Genomic DNA, 17,801 nt, shown 5'->3' on the forward strand with positions numbered 1-17,801 from the left:
CTGTTTATTTTATTTTTTACTTTTCCCAAATCAAATTCACCCACAAACAGATGACAAGTCACTGAATGAAAGAACATTGAAACTGTTAGTTTTGAACTCCCCCCTGTGATCCCTTTGGATCAGTAAAATAGGCTATCTCTACTCTAAGTCTAATAGCTCATCATTTCAATGTGAGGTGAACGAAATTGTCTGTGGTGAATGGTAGGCTAAATAGAGGCTTAGGCTATAGCTACTCCTAATTCATCAATGAGCTGTAATGCAGGCTACAGTTATTCAACTAGATGTTGAAAAATTAAACTGGAATGACAAAACAACACAATTCAGTCATAAAAATGTGATGCCATACAATCTGACAATGCCGACAGCTTTTTTTTTTTAACTGAGCGACTCACAGGTAAAACATGTCGTTTGGATCATGAAATACGACACATGCCATGTATAGGTTATTCTTGTTATTAAAGAGCCTCGACTGAACCAAACAGTTGATAATGTGTGCAAAATAACTCAAACTATACCTTTGAAACGCTTATTCCTGGAGCTCTGCTGCAGCTGGCGTCCTCCTTGAACGGGAAGTTTGTCTCATGGACCTCGATCATATGACCACCAGTTGCCGCAGGACAGGACAGGACACGCCCATTTGTCTTACAATGTGTAGTTTACCTGTGTTCCCAGTGACCCTATAGTATAGCAGACAGACAGGTGTGTTTACCTTTGACAATTTGCATTGTTGAGTAGTAGGCTAATAGTCTGAGTATAGTGTACGAGCCAGCTATCATATAACAGCTTTTATTTGGATATTCCTCATTCACCTCTGGCTATAAAGACTTAACAACGTCTGAAATTGAGTTTTATTTGCCTAGGGGCATAATTCCCATGTGACATGGGTGCGGCGAGCAGCAGCAAATTGATTCATATTCAATTTTAGGCTTGAGACATTTTATAAAGAAACCCGTTGATGCAGACACTGTCTTGTAGCCTATTCATTTGTAAAACTTCACATTCAGAATCTTAATATTTTATAATGTTTTATGCCACAGCGCATAGGCCTACACAAAAAAAAGATAACATTATCCCACAATAGGCCTACTCAAAATACAAGCTGTAGCCTAAATAATGAACAATATGCCATTTACAGTCGGTTTGAATAGGGTGAGTTACCATAGGCCTATTTATACAGAGTTGTTGTCAGATTGTTGCGCACGGTTGTGATTGCACGTGGGCGGAAGAAAAACTTGTCCAGGGGATCAATCAGTTGACAAATTGATTGTTAGAGGGAGGAGTTGCATAGGTTGAATTTGGCTAAATTTAAATGTTGGGCGGTGACGCTGCTATTCACTGACTCATGTGTAGCCTTACCAAAGCAGTGCGATGCTGAACCACAGGCTCTGTAAACTGTAAACACTGTGCATACAGTACAGTACAGTCATGATGCGCCAAGTGAAAGTTACCGTAGTTACGTTGCCAGGTGCGCAGCGTAAAAACAAATATGATGTAATTGCCTAATAAGTAAGAGGAAGGTGTATGGCCGAATTTAGCGATGCATCTTTAGGAGTTGTAACATGTATTAAAACTAGTTATATGAAAAAAAATAATGGGGCAATTCGGCAACAAAGACGGCAAGTGCGGACATTTTCAATGGAATACGGCACGAATCAGTGCCGCCAACAAAGAGGGTGGATCGGACGACGCGCAGACGTAACTCATAGGCGGCCATCTTGTGTCGGTCCACTAACTTTTTTTTTTTTTCGGTCCACTGGCGGGTGATCCATAGCCTGATGCATCAGCAGCTTATTTCATTACATTTCTGAAATTCGCCGGAACCAGTAGGCGGCGCCAGCCTGGCTAGGTGATCCAGTCATCTCAACTAAAAAACTACTCATAACCTTCTTTTTACAGTCTATGCTCATAACTCGGTGAAATTTTGACCGTATAGCTATTACTTAGTAGGCTATTATTAAAATTATTTGTAATTTTAAGTATATAGCTTTCAGTATCATGACTGAATTTCTGACATTCATAACAAACCATACCTGTTTGAAAATCAGTCAAAAAGCTGAGCAAGTTCTTGCTATTTTAGTAGATGCAGTGCACCATGGGAATAACGCATAGACTGTAAAAAGGAATAACGGCGTTATAAAATAATGATGTAGGTGCTTTTTTTTGTAAGGAAAGTTACTGTTTGCCGTATATAACGCCGTTACCGTTATTAACTCAAGAAGTCCCGTCACAAGATCATACACCTGTTTGAGTGTACGTTATTTGACATATTTGAGCATTTTATTAAAAAAAAGTAACGCAATAGTTATTTCTCCTGGTAACTAGTTATTTTTATGATGATGTAATTCAGTTACTAACTCAGGTACTTTTTTGGGAAAGTAACTAGTACCTATAACTAATTACTTTTGAAAAGTAACGTGCCCAAGACTCCGAGGGAGCGAGCGGACCGACGCAAGATGGCGACCGTGTGGCGACGCCGTGTCATTGGGCAGCAGCGTCGCGTGAATCATCTTGTTATATCTATGGTAACAACAACACAGTCAATCTCACAAAGTCCACGGCTGACAGACATTAGACACCAGCAGGGTGGGTGCAGGCAGACTGTGGGACAACACGGGTAGCATGTCTACCACTCGACCACCACAAACGGTTAGCCGAGCCAATTTGATCAGAGTAAAAAAAAAAAAAAAAAAAAAAAAATCACTGCACTAGCCTTGTCGCTCCCCTCGGCGGCGGTTAACGCCGAATGCCGCGTCGCTCACATTGAGATTACATTGGGCCGCGCCGCTCCGCGAAGGCGATAACTTCGCCGCGCTAAGCATGCTGGGATACCTAACGGCGCGACCCAATGTAATTTCAATGTGAGCGAAGCGGCATTCGGCGATGTCGTCGCTTGTAGTGGAGCTTCACTTAACCGCCGCCGCTCGCGCACGCCGCACGCTGTCTATTTCCAGCTTCTTCCTCCTCAACAAACGGGAAGTTTTTCTGACCGGAGTCATATGATGTGATGTGACATCGAGGCCGGGGGGAAGGAGGAACACCACGCCTGGCAGCCAGGAAGAAACCACCCGGACTTCCCCACAGAAAACAACAGAAAGTGTCCGATGAGTCGACAAAGCAAAGAGCAGCAGCATGTTTTTCCCTGAGCTGGGAGAAAGTTACGTTACGCTGGAGCCGTGATGTCAATGTCGGAACCGAAACTGCGCGACACTGACAGCTTCCTCAATCAGTGGGTGACTGCAACTTAGCTTTGCTGTAGCTTATGTCATATTGTGTAACACAACTTTTACTTATGTGATGTAATGATTCGTGGTTTTAGTAGCACTTTACTGTATCTTCCCCACCGCTGCTGCTGCTCTTGTTGCTGCTGCTGCTGCTGCTGCTGCTGCCATTAGTCGGTAACTTGGGAGGGACAGCACTGATTGACCTAAATGCAGGTCAAGTCATCCACTGGAAAACAGTATTTCAAAGACCATGGTTAACAAGGAGGAGCTGGAGGAGAGGCTGAGGAGGCTGCTGGTGAGGCTGAGGACCCCGCAGGAGGACAGACAGCTCAGCACCCTGATCCAGATCATCCAGGATCTGCTTTTCCTGGCGCACACAGACCATGGTAGGAAAAACACATTGTTCCCTCCAGCATGCATGTGCATCATCATCCTCATGCTGCTGCTGCTGCTCATAAAGTGAAGTGACCTCTAACTTAAAAGTTTTGGAGCTCAATCAGAAAATTTGGAGTCTGTAAAATACTGTAAAAAGACCTGCAAGGAAAATATTCACATTTCCTGTTCATTCATGATCACACACACAGTGGCATGCATAGGTTTGGCACCTCTGGTTAAAAATTCTGTTAATGTTAATGGGAACAGTTAACCAAGTGGAACATTAAATGATCGCCAAAAGGCATACAGTTAAACATGAAACACTCTTCCGCAAAACATTTTAAGCAATATCGGTGTATTATTTTAGTTTTCTACAGTTTTAGAGTGAAAACAGGAAACAAAGCAGCATCCTGCAAAATAATGTTAAACCCAGGAGACTTGAGCTCTCAGATAACTTTGACCAAGGTATCAGACAAGATATTTACTATTTAGCCTACATGCTGTGGGGCTACTACTAGGTAGGCTACTAACTATGCAGGGGGGGCAAACCTTTGCTGTTGTTTTTTTTTACCTGGGGTACCCAAACTTTTGCACGCCACTGTATTGACCTACTACTGTACCAGATTCTTTGAGTCGACCCCTTCCACATTTCACCAGAGTTTAAAAAAACAAAACAAACAGCAAATGCACTGGTTGCACATGTGGAAGTAGATGAAAAATTGACTTCTCAAATTTTAGGGGCAAAACCCCCCATTTTGGGGCAGTGTGGAGCCCTGTGTTGTACAGACATAGAGGGAAAAGTTGGCAGACCCTTCACTTCAACTTAAGTAGTGACATTTATTTATTTGCACCATTAAAAATCAATGACAATTACAAAAACAGAAATGAAACAAGAACAGTAAGTCTGTGGGAGAGGTTAAAAACCCTATAGGATCTTAGTATACAAACATACCTGTCCAAAAATATGCAAAGATTCAAGAACAATTCAATAACAAAAGCAACAAAAAAGGAAAGCAATACAACTGTCTTAGTATAACAAAAAGAATCAAAATAAAATCATGAGTATGTAGCCTATAAGTGTGAATTGATTGTGTATGAGTGGGTGAGCATGTATAGATTCACTAGGAAAGGAAACTATTGTGAGTCTTGATGTATCAGATACAGTAGTAGACCTTCAGTCTTTGTCTGCAGTGTTGGAGTTGAGCTGAAAAGATACAGGATAAAAACGTACAGTCCTTTGTTACATTACTACGCTGTAAGTGCAGGATGCATCCAGAATAGATGAGCAGCTGTACAGTAAGAGCACTCTGAAATTAGTTGTTGCCAGTTTTGGTTCCTGGTCCACAGATTAGAAAGGAGTTTAAATATGTCTTAGGGGGGTTTCCACTGTCTTTATTTTGTCTTCAGTTTTATACTGTCTGTACTTTTGCTTTTACAGCTGAGCTCAACATTCAACTCATAACTGTAGTTGCCAGTCATGTACCTATAAAGATATGACTCAAAGTGAAAATGATGCATTGCTGTAGTTTGGTTTGGGTAATGTAACCTTTAAAACATCTGGTTAGATGCACCCTGAACCTATAGAACAAAGTTTAGGCTATGTTTTGTACTAAAGTGCACGTTATTGCTGAAAATACCTTTTTATTTAGTTGGAGTCGAGAAAGCAGGACTGAGAATGATTAGTTAATATATTGATTAGTCAACTTACAGGAACATAATTGAGCTAAAATAGAAAATATTTCTGACACCCAGGTCAATAGTCAAGATTTATTGTTTCCATCTGTCCTTTATGATAATGGTTAATATCTTTATCTTCTCAATTGTGATGGTTTGGTTTTATTGAGACAGTATTTGATAGATCAACATGTGGGCCTGCTTTCAATAGAGTATTTCTTATATTGTGATATATCTGTATTTGAATGCAGCTTCTATGACTGCACAGACATCATTTCATCTCTTTGTCTACTTGTCAGTGTGTTGACGGAGCACCTCTCTGAGCCTTCACAGTGTTTTGCAGAGGAACAACAAAGACACCGACACTTGCGGCCTCATAATGGCTCCTTGTTATTTCTAGACTGTTTTCCAAGGCGTCTCGCAAAAATAGAAACGAGTGTGAAGAGTTCAAACTGAACCTGTGACATCACGTCTTCTCATCTGTTGTTGTTGGTGTTGTTGTTGTTGTGGTTTTTTTGTTTGTTGCAGCAGCTGAACTGTTCGAAGACAAAGACGTCCACGCCCCTCTCATGGTGATGCTGTCGTCCTACATCAGCAGCAGAGGAGTCCAGCAGGTGAGTGATACAGTACCACACGTCGTCAGAGACACGAGACCTCACAGTTGTGCACTTTATTTTCTCCCTGTGCGTCTGTAGTGAGTTTTTCTCTCACAACAACATGGACTGTTTTCAAGTTTATCCAGCTAAACCGAGATAAAAAAAACTCCACGTAGCACCTCGTGTTAGTTTTCCAGATGTTTCCCACCTTCATCCAGGCTCAGGGACGTGTGAGTGTGAACAACAACAACAGCATCACCTGCTCGGACAGTTTGTGCTCTGTGTGTAGATGCAGTGGCTCACAGCTGACAGGCCCATGCCTGATCCAGCGTGTTTATGGCATCTCGTGACTGCTCAGCTTATCAGACCAGAGAGAGAGAGAGAAAGAGAGGGAGAAAGAGACAGAGAGGTGTCATAGGGCAAGACGGCACAAACTGTGAGACTTGTGTACAGGTTCAGTCATAACAGAGTCGTTCCAAGGTTAAAACTGAACTGAACTCTGTTCCCACGCTTGTCTTTGTCTTGTAAAGTGCACAAATGAGGGACTTTGTCCAAACTGTACTACATTTTTATTGAGTTTTCTCCACATTCAGATCATCAGGATTCAACTCTTGCACTTCCACAATGGACTGATTTTAGATAGATAGATAGATAGATAGATAGATAGATAGATAGATAGATAGATAGATAGATAGATAGATAGATAGATAGATAGATAGATAGATAGATAGATAGATAGATAGATAGATACTTTATTTATCCCGAGGGAAATTCAGTTTGCACAATAAACATCATCATTCAACAACAAGACAACAGATCAGTTCATAAAATTAGTGCATAGAGAATGAGAATGAGAAGGATTTGCATTTTTATTGATGTATAAACATTTTTTCCTTAATTTATTATGGAAGTTATGACTTATTTATATACTGATACAAATACAAAAAAACTTGATTTATCCTCAAAGGGTAATTCAGTTTCTACAGATGAGTTTTTCAGCCATTCACACAACATAAAAACTTCCAGAAGAATAAAAATAGATGGATAGATATGGCCAGTGGTGTGCACAGAGGGGAGGCAAGGGGAGGCCGTCGCCCAGTCGTTGAAAAACACGTGCAAAAGTGTCCTCTTGGGAGCCAAAACGCGTGTAAAAGTGCCGCCTTCTGTGGCGAGGACACGCTGTTTGTGCCCTTTTTTTTCTTTTTGGCCTTGCCCTTCTGTGCACGCCAATGGATATGGCCATATGAATAAATAAATAAATCGATAAAACAGTATTTCACCACAGGTTATGTTGTATGATGATGAATATAATAATTATATCCATGGTGACAGGACCCAGCCTTGAAGGAGAGTGTGTGATGATGTGATTGTTGCCACAGGTTGGTTGGTCGCTGCTGTGTCGGCTGATTGAAATATGCCCTGCTACGCTGGACCAGCTGACTCAGCCGCTGCAGGCCGCCAAGGAGTGGGAGGTACTGGCAGTGCACCAGTAAGTCACTGAACTACCTTTTTTTTAATCTGAAGTTTTGATATCAATAAGGTGATATAGTTAAAGGGTTAAAAGACCAAAAACTATCTCAGTGAAGTTTTACATCTCCTCATGCCTTTTTCTGGAGCTTAAGCAGCAACATGTCAGTGAGCCAATCAGAAAAGGAAGGCTCTGAGCTTCTGATCTGATTGGCTGACGTCAGGTAAAACACTCAAGGGAAACGAAATCTTGTAAATGTTTTTTTTTGTTTTTGTGATCAACTTTTTATTTTAATTTTTACTGAAAAATATAGAAAGGTACAAGTCAATGTTACAACAATAAATCATAAGATATATATTCACATATACACATACCTATACATGTGTACAGATAGATATAAACAACAAAACTAAAATGATAAAGATAAAGGAATAAGTTAAAAAAAATAAAATATGATGCTAAATAAATCGTGTAAATGTTGAATGACCTGACCACTCTTTTCAAGGCTTAGTCTCTAAAGCTGTGTGGACTCAGGCTTTAATACTTCGTTTCACAGGATTAATGTAGAACCTATTCCTGCTTCATTATCAAAGAAGATCACAAGGGAATCGATCTTAATAGCATATAGGACCTTTAATGAATTCATATTTTCTTCTCACACAATGTGTCATGGAATTACATGACAATCGCAGCAGTGTGGTCGTCCAGGTTACATAAGATTCATGCTCAGAAGAAGCCATGAAGTTTGTCCAGTGAGCACATCTTTATGTAACTCTGTACATCATTGTCAGACAAAGACACACACAGTATCTTCATACACAGTCGTACATTTTGCCCTAAGCTATGAGATGTTAAGATTTTCTCTTCATTACAAAAAAAATCTGCTTTTTTTTAGTTCATTTATGTTCTATGGATGAAATTTCTCTGAATATGCACCAGAGCTTTATGTGGAGTGGACATCAATATGTTGAAGTTGCACTCATATGTTCATTAGTAGCATGGGTTTTCAGATTACTTCCACATGAGCTGTGCATGCCTTTTTCCCCCGCTCTCTGGTGATATGCAGATATGCAGTTGACTTGGAGCCATTTTTTCCCCCCTTCTGGTCAATAGATTTTTATCTCTCAGATGACCAAGTTCTAGATAAATATTTTTAGTTGTTTTTTTTTTTTTTTATCTTTTATGCTTTCACTTCCTGTGTATTGTAAGAAACCAGTTTTGCATCATATATTATGGTGTCACGCAATGTCAGTTTTACTTTTGATCTTATTTCCAAGTGGCCCTTTCAGTTCCTTTATAGTGCCATCTCACTTTTATCTAGTTCTTGATTTACACTTCTCTAACGACAGGGCTCTAAATCACAATATAGTTCAAAACAATTAGGATGTTTGGTTAAAGGGATAGTTCAACATTTTGGCAAATTGGCCCATGGCCATAATCCCTATAGTCTTAGGAGTAGGTTCGTTACCTTTAATTGTTGGTGCAAGCTATTTTTAGAACGGCGGAGCAGAGCCGCGAGCTGCTCAGAGCTACACTACCGAGCCTCATGGGATATCTTGGTTTCCCTAATCAAAGTCATCAAATACACAATCCAACAACTCCAAAACGCTCTGGTGGACAAGTTGTGACCTGCACATTCACCACGCTATGAGATAATAACAGGATGTTATGAGACAGAGTCGTTTTAGAGGTAAATGCAGAGACTGCTTGCTGAAAAACTGCCCCCGACGGGAACGCGCATCAGCGGTTTTGCATGAATTTACCTCTAAAACAATTCTGTCTGGTAACATTCTGTTATTATCTCATAGCGTGGTGAATGTGCAGGTCACAACTTGTCCACCAGAGCGTTTTGGAGTTGTTGGATTGTGTATTTGATGAGGGAAACCAAGAAATCCCATTAGCCTCCGTAGTGTAGCTCTGAGCAGCTCGCGGCTCTGCTCCGCCGTTCTAAAAACAGCTTGCACCAACAAATAAAGGTAACAAACTTACTCCTAAAACAATAGAGATTATGGCAATGGGCCAATTTGCCAAAATGTTGAACTATCCCTTTAAGCGTTAATAGTGGCCTTTGCACAGAAAGAGACAGTAGAATGAATCCTTCTGTCTTGGCCACAGCCCAGGTTTTAGTTTTTTTGCCTCTTCCTCTGTGTTTTCCAGGCAGATCCTCCGGGTGCTGTCTCAGTACCGGGCCGACTGCAGGGTCACCATGGTGGGACTGCGCGCTCTGGCGCTGCTGCTCACATCAGGTACGCGGTTACGCAGGGGACACGTTACAACACACGGGGGCGATGATTCGGGCTGCACGCCGTTACGCACTAGAAAGCAGAGAGTCGATTCGCTTCCCTTCCCCGTGACCCAGGCCACAGTTTGTGCTTTTTAATGGAGATTCTACGTCTCACGGGGGGAAAGTTGATCTGTATAACAAGCTCACAGAAAGGTTTACTGTATGTTACAGTGCAGTGACGTCATTGGAGTGATTTTTTTAGAACGATCAAAAGTGATATTGCAATTAAAGAAAAGAAAAACTGTGTATAAAACATCCACAGGCTGCAGACCAGATGTGTTTATCCGACTGTAATTCTGTATATTTAGCAGTATGTATTGCATCTGCTGTGTGGGGTTTCCCCTTTGAGAGCCTCCTTCAGCCGATTTTTATAGTGAATTCCTAGAGCAACATGCCATCTTTGTTCCTTAATCAACCCCTTTGGTTCTGCTTATTCCCCATCTTATGTGTAATGACCTATATTTCACGATTCATCATAACGATTTGATGATTCTGAGAAAGCCGGAAGAGTGGATGGCGTCATATTGTCGGTTTTGATTAGTAAAAGAGTCAGTGGTTATGCTGCCGGGAAAATATTTACATAATCTTGAAAAAAAGGTAACCTCATATCTGCAGCTGGGTCCAAATATTTCTGACTTATCACATGGCAAATTGTGAAAGTGAAAGTATGTAGATAACATTATAGTTAATCTACAGTATAGGTGACAAAATAGTTTGGTTATGTATTGTGCTTTAAAAATTATTGATTCATTTGTGACTCATATGTTGAAATTTGTTGGATGGGAGGAATTGATCACCGATTGCCGTGTAGAAGAAGTGTTTTTTATTGAAGCTGTTTTTATTGCAGACTTGATTCCTCTGCTGGTGCTGGAGGAGGAGGAGGATGTGTTCGGCCTGGTGGTGCACGCCATGAAGACGTTTCCTGCCAGCGAAGAAGTGCAGCTCCAAGGCTGTGCAGCTCTGCAGTTCCTGCTGGAGAGCGGTGGGCAGACACACACTGAAACCTTTTCATCATCAAAATAAGATATAACACTTAGAGGGATAGTTCAACATTTTGGCAAATTGGCCCATTGTCATAATGCCTCATAGCAGTAGGTTCGTTACCTTTAATTGTCGGTGCAAGCTATTTTTAGAACGGCGGAGCAGAGCCGTGAGCTGCTCAGAGCTACGCTACGGAGGCTAATGGGATTTCTTGGTTTCCCTCATCAAACTCATCAAATACACAATCCAACAACTCCAAAACGCTCTGGTGGACAAGTTGTGACCTGCACATTCACCACGCTATGAGATAATAACAGAACGTTACCAGACAGAGTTGTTTCAGAGGTAAATGCAGAGACTGCTTGCTGAAAAACTGTCCCTGAAGGCAACGTGCATCAGCGGTTTTGCATGAATTTCCCTCTAAAACAACTCTGTCTCGTATCGTTCTGTTATTATCTCATAGCGTAGTGAATGTGCAGGTCACAACTTGTCCACCAGAGCGTTGTGGAGTTGTTGGATTGTGTATTTGATGAGTTTGATGAGGGAAACCAAGAAATCCCATTAGCCTCCGTAGCGTAGCTCTGAGCAGCTCACGGCTCTGCTCCGCCGTTCTAAAACGAGCTTGCACTGACAATTAAAGGTAATGAACCTACTGGTATGACTATAGGGATTATGGCAATGGGCCAATTTGCCAAAAGGTTGAACTATCCCTTTAATTTAGCCCCATATGTTCAAGATAAACAGATAATGTTATACCAATATATAGAAACAAGGTCAGTAGGCAGTAGCCAGTGTGTTCAGCCGGTGTTTAACTAGAGAGCAAACAAACATGCAGAGACTTTGTCTGCGTATTCAACCACAGGTGTATCATCAGAGCAGAACATGACGCTATGTAATATATTTCAGTGAAGGTGACATCATTGAATCCACACATTACTCATCTGACTTTACTCTGCTAAATATACTATATATGGTAGCCTAACAGTCTGGGAGTCCTGTGAGGCTCATTATGTAGAGTAAAGCTTCGCTATCACTTTGTTCTGGGGGCGGCTCCTTAGCATGAGATAAGAGATAAGATAAGCTCGCTCTTTATTATAAGATTGTCCTTTATTAGTCCCACAGTGGGGGAATGTGCAGTGTCACAGCAGTAAAGTGGACGGGACAGAAAAACAAAGCTGCGAATGTCTCTATCAAACACTGAGATTTTATATAATTAGATTTAGCAAAAATAGCTGGATTATTGCACATGGTGTGTGTGTGGTCTTCTGAGTGTAGTGTTGTGATGACAACAGGAAGGAAAGGCCTGTGATATCTTCCCTTCACCGCCTGCAGGTGTGATTCATATCAGATAAAGATTCATTTTATCATCCTAAGTGGGAAACATGAATTACAGTCATATAAAACAAACAGATATGACATTTTCAGTAATGCTCACAATACAATAAAACAAACAAACAGCACAATAAGATCATCAGAATGAAGATCTCAGCATTTTTTCATGTCAGTAGGTGAATATATTCCCTGTGTGTGTGTGTTTCCAGTGAGCGATGACCACCTCATGGAGTTTGTGGAGAACCAGGACCACCTCGCGGTCTTGGCGGCTCTGCAGAAGTTCCCCGACAGCTCGGAGCTGCTGCTTCAGGCCATGAAAGTGCTGCTGCCCCTGGCTCGCCCGGGTAACGACCTCATTACACCTCAACAGGGCTCATGAGGGCAAGAAAAGAACTAGAGCACTAACTTTTTTTTACGACTTGATCATAGATTAATGTATAGATATAGAAGTTGATGTGTCCATGTGGAGAGGAACAGGAATGTGTGCTGCTGCTGTCACTCCACTAATGTCATGATTGATGTGTTGTTATGGCACAGGACTCTCAGTCGTACACAGAGATCCTAAAGAAGCACATTAATCATCATCCTTGTCTTCATATTTTTTCACACAGTCTATTTCCAGCCTTTCTTTATTTCTCCCGGTCTATTTCTAGCCCAGTCTCACTATGATGTCACCGTGACGTTTTGATGTAAATTAGATTAGATGACAGTAAACACTTTTGGCCTTGTGCTCCTACAGAGTAAGAGATACTGTTTGTGGGACAGGAGGAGAGTGGCTTTTTGCTGGAAAAAAAATCGTCAAATCTTCGTGGAAATTCCCCCCGTGGGGAGGAGGACAGAGCGGATACTCTTTGTATTTGCTTTCTAAATACATAGTTACGCAACAGATAATTGAGTCCTCCAACATTTCCATGAAAACTTTATTTTAAATTGTTTTGGAACAGCAAATGTGATTATCAGACAACCTCTGCAAATCCTGGTATTACTAGAATTAAATTTTTCTGACGTCATCAGAAAGGGTTGCTGTCAAAGTGGGAGGTTGTTGCTCGTTTAAGATGTTATCATTTTTATTTTTAAGTTTTATTCACACACAATTATGGTCTGTTTCATAAAATCAAATGCCACTGAATTAATCTCAAAGGTCCCATGCAGTATAAACGTAGATGTCTATGTGTAGTGTGATTATAAAGCAGATCTAGCTTCTCTATTAATACTGTAAAAGTATTAAAGTGTTCAGTCTACACAGTCTGTATTCAGAAACTGAGCCTTAAAACCAGCCGTGAGGACTTCCTGTTACTTTGTGATGTCATAACAACACAGCTTTTAGCCGTGCTTTAAGCCCCGCCCACCTGTACACACCGTCTTTTCTCCCAGGATTTGGTTTCTCTGAGTGTTTCCCTGAAATCTCCGAAAGATTTTTATTTTTCATCATCCAGAAAACAGTCAGCCAATCAGAGGGGAGGCTCAGAAATTCTGTCCTGAATAGATTATATAAGGTTATTTATCAGTTAGAAAAGTTAAGCACAGTAACGCAACGTTATATCATCCATTATCTCTTAAAAAGCCACCAGCTGACTTACGAAGAAAAATAACAGCACAAAGATAAAAATAAATAAATACATCAATAAATAAAGAAGAACCAACTGAGACGTTGCTTTTCTCTGAAATTCTAATTATCTGGATGATTCCTGTGTGGATCGTTGACCTGAACACGAAGAAAAGGAGGGAAAAAACTAAGTGCACAGAACAAAAGTGGAGGAGTTTCAGTCATGAACATTTTTTTCCACATTAATCTTCACAGATGTGTGATTTGTCTCGGTCATGGGGGATTCCAGCCTGGTTGGAGATAACACTCTGTCTTTATGAAGGACTTTTTCTGACCTCCTGCTTCATTTCCTTTGCTGATTTTTTTTTTGACAGTTGAAAAGATCCTTATCTTTGTCTCTGTTAATCAGCTCTTATCACATTACTCATACTATCTGGACTCTTTCAGAACAAATTTATATTTATGTATAATCTGTCCTTCGATTGCAGACTAGAATTAAATTAAATCCCAACCAGAAACACAAAAAAAACGTTGTTCATACTTTGAATTTACAACCTTTTTTTTTTTTTTTTTTCCCCACAGTCAGCAACGTGGAGGTGCTGATGTCAGGAGGCGCCCGGTGCTACAGCATCATCATCGCCGCCATGGACGCTTTCCCCGAGGTGGAGGAGCTGCAGGAGACGGCCTGCTGCCTCTTCAGGAGGTTTACTTCAGGTCAGACCCCGATCGTAACATCTATGAAACATCTCAGCCGCCCCCAAGCCTCCTGCATTATAACACAATAACTGATTTATTACATTACATACTGGGAAGGAGGGACTTGTATAACAGAAAGGCATTTTTACCTTTTTTGTGTATTTCTTTTAATTCCTTTACTTTAATTTCTACTTTAATTTTATTTTCTGCTTTATTTATTTTGCTGCATGTATTTATTTATTCAGTTATTCTGTCTTTGGTGTGTTTTCTTGTCTTATTTGTTCCTGTTATTATTGATTTTTATAGTGCTTGTCATTTTTATTTTGTAAAGCACTTGATGTTCTCCACTCATGATGCTGAGTCATTCAATAATTAACTCCGGAGTATCTCACTTGTTGACAGTCGCTACCATGACAGTGATAACACTGTTTGTGAAATCAAACAGTGTTATCACTGTCCACACAGTGGTGTTTGGATTTCACTCACTTAGAAGAGGCTAATGTGTTTTATTGACAGTTGACAGATTAAAGGGATAGTTCAACATTTTGGCAAATTGGCCCATTGCCATAATCCCTAAAGTTTTAGGAGTAGGTTTGTTTAATTGTCGGTGCAAGCTATTTTTAGAACGGTGGAGCAGAGCTGCGAGCTGCTCAGAGCTACGCTACGGAGGGTAATGGGATTTCTTGGTTTCCCTCATCAAACTCATCAAATACACAATCCAACAACTCCAAAACGCTCTGGTTGACAAGTTGTGACCTGCACATTCACCACACTATGAGATAATAACAGAACGTTACGAGACAGAGTTGTTTTAGAGGCAAATGCAGAGACTGCTTGCTGAAAAACTGCCCCCCGATGGCATCAGCAGTTTTGCATGAATTTACCTCTAAAACAACTCTGTCTGGTAACGTTCTGTTATTATCTCATATCGTGGTGAATGTGCAGGTCACAACTTGTCCACCAGAGTGTTTTGGAGTTGTTGGATTGTGTATTTGATGAGTTTGATGAGGGAAACCAAGAAATCCCATTAGCCTCCGTAGCGTAGCTCTGAGCAGCTCGCGGCTCTGCTCCGCCGTTCTAAAAACAGCTTGCACCAACAATTAAAGGTAACGAACCTACTGCTAAGACTATAGGGATTATGGCAATGGGCCAATTTGCCAAAATGTTGAACTATCCCTTTAAGATTGATATTGAATCAGTGGAGGCCTCTGTTTGTTTCATCTCGTAGAGAGTTACTACAACATCCTGGTGCTGAACGGCGTCCAGAGGGTCGCGGTGAGGGCCTGTCAGACTTTCCCCAACAACGCCGCGCTGCAAGCAGCCGCTCTGTCCTGCCTGGCTGACCTCAGTGAGGACACACACTCAACACACACACACACACACACTATACTATATATAACACATTTATTTATTTATGTCCTCATAGATGGATTAGTTATGGAAAACAATGAGTTGACCTCAATGTCTAGAAATAGCAGCGCTATCTACAAAAAGATCCTCTTTACATACAGAAAGAATGCCGATTGATTCGATTTGATTTGATTTACCCCCGTCAGCTGCAACCATCGTGCAAAGCAAGGCGGTGGCGGAGCAGGGTCTGGAGGAAGGAGAGGAGGAGGAGAACAGGGGTAAAGAGGAGGTGGAGGACATGGGCCTGGGCTGGATGGAGGCCTGCTGTGTGGCGCTGGAGCTCCACGCTGCCGAGCCAGCAGTTCAGGTCAGTCCAAGTCACTTCCCAGCGTCAGAGCCACGGAAAAATATTTAACCTTGTGTAACCCCCCGGTGGTGAAAGCCTGTGACTTGTGTGAATCCTCAGGAAGCTGCCAGTTGGGCCATTCACAGTCTGTTACTGCACAGAGCTGGAGTCAGCCACTCAGAGGAGGAGCAGGATGAGAGGTGCTCACTCAAACACAATCACACAGCAAACACATTTGATCCTTTTTGAATATATACATATTTTAACTTTTTTTTTGCAAAAATAGAAAAGAAAAGCTACATACAAAATGGATATACAGCACTTGACATTGTTACATGAAGTAATTAAAGTAATAAAAAGAAAGACAGAGGCTATATGAGGATATATACAATTAGACTGACTCGCCGCGAAACCGAAAGAGACAAAACGGTATATATTTATCGAAAATGGGCCCATTAACAAGTGTGGGTAACGTAGATTCATCCACATTGATATGAGACTTTTTTATTGTCGTGGAATTTTTCGTTCTGCCGATGGAGAAACTTTTCGTTGTCCCTTTAACGTGCGTCAGCAAGAGTGGATATAGTCTATGGGAGAGTCTGCCGCCACGCAAATATTAGTCATCACAGTCTGCACCTTGCAGAGTTTGTGCTGCTCCTCAGTTTCATTGTTTTTTTATTTGCAGAGTTTCACAGAGTCTTTCTATGTTTCTCCCTCTACCACAGTAAAAAGGGAACATTTACATATTTTCAGACAAGATAGTCTCATGAACTATTCATTTATTTTTCATTGAATGACTATTTGGTATTCAAAAATCATTTCCCATTCCTAAAACTTAACTTAAAATACTCTGTGATGTTGTTGAAAAATAAATATTCAAAATTCAGAATTTTGACTATTATTTATAGACAAAATAACTTCATTTACCACACTTACACACAAAAAGTACCGAAAACAGGTGCCGTTGTACCCGCACCGATTCCCAGGTACCGAGTATTGGTACTGTATTGATTCAGATGTGAAATGTTCCCATCCCTATATGCAATAACCAAAGTAGGGATATGGATAGTTTGGTGCAGTCCATCTGCTAAGGCGAATCCGTTTCATCCTAGAAACAAAAACCATTTCGTTGAGCCACCTCCTACACACATTTTATCCTTGAATGAATAAATGAATGAGAGAGTGTAATACTGTATGTCTGCTGTTGTGTTGTGTTGTGTGTCATCGTGTGGTTTTGTTTTCAGGACGCCGGTTCACAGACAGTTGATGGCAGCCATGCTGCTCCACTCCTCCTCTCCCAGCGTGTTTAAAGCTGCTACCAGTGCTATCGCCACTCTCATTACTCACAACAGTGAGTACATATAAGCAACCACTGTATCTACACATGTATCCACCCTCCTGTTAAACGACATTGACTCATCTAATTAGCCTAATAGGTTCAGTGATTAATAGATAGAGCCCTGTTTTGTCTGCTTGTACAATAAAAGGTCTGTTCTGGGTTGCAGGTAAAATGTGTACTCTGCTGCTGTCCAGTGGCCTCCATGTTAACCTAGTGGAGATGATGAAGAGACATTCATCCTCAGCAGAAGTTTCCATCAGCGCCTGCAAACTGCTCACCCTGCTTTTCCAGTCGAGGTGAGCAGCACAAACGCTCTTTGAACCCAGCGTGTCCATGTTGGTTGAGTAAGTCACAGGAATAGATGAGGTCAGATGTTAGCGTGAGGGGGAAATATGGTAATATCGAGGTCAATGTTGTTTGATGAGTATGAATAAAAGAGCCATTTGTAAGGTGTGCTATTGCTACAACATAGCTAGTGTTTAGGTTGTTTAGTCAGAATGAAAATACTGAAATTCTGCCAATCAAATCAGCATAAATGTAACTATTTGTAATGTTTGCGTAGCTTTCATTTGCATTAGCAGCTGTTTAACTAT

General features: G+C 41.0%; 1 protein-coding gene across 1 annotated transcript in view; it reads left to right on the forward strand.

Moving 5' to 3' along the window:
* Nucleotides 1-3,471: 3,471 nt before the first annotated feature.
* lrrk2 (leucine-rich repeat kinase 2) overlaps nt 3,472-17,801 on the forward strand; it is a gene marked incomplete at its 5' end in the record, with an annotated part of 46,696 nt that continues 32,366 nt past the window's right edge. Inside the window, 12 exons of the mRNA XM_083972864.1 lie at nt 3,472-3,607; nt 5,799-5,884; nt 7,246-7,355; nt 9,492-9,580; nt 10,466-10,600; nt 12,141-12,275; nt 14,060-14,191; nt 15,402-15,521; nt 15,730-15,890; nt 15,990-16,069; nt 17,114-17,220; nt 17,375-17,504. Coding sequence (XP_083828990.1) covers nt 3,472-3,607; nt 5,799-5,884; nt 7,246-7,355; nt 9,492-9,580; nt 10,466-10,600; nt 12,141-12,275; nt 14,060-14,191; nt 15,402-15,521; nt 15,730-15,890; nt 15,990-16,069; nt 17,114-17,220; nt 17,375-17,504 — 1,421 coding nt within the window. The remainder of the gene's footprint in view (nt 3,608-5,798; nt 5,885-7,245; nt 7,356-9,491; nt 9,581-10,465; nt 10,601-12,140; nt 12,276-14,059; nt 14,192-15,401; nt 15,522-15,729; nt 15,891-15,989; nt 16,070-17,113; nt 17,221-17,374; nt 17,505-17,801) is intronic.

The sequence above is a fragment of the Trachurus trachurus genome, assembly GCF_905171665.1.
Source record: "Trachurus trachurus genome assembly, chromosome: 6".
NCBI lineage: Eukaryota > Metazoa > Chordata > Actinopteri > Carangiformes > Carangidae > Trachurus > Trachurus trachurus.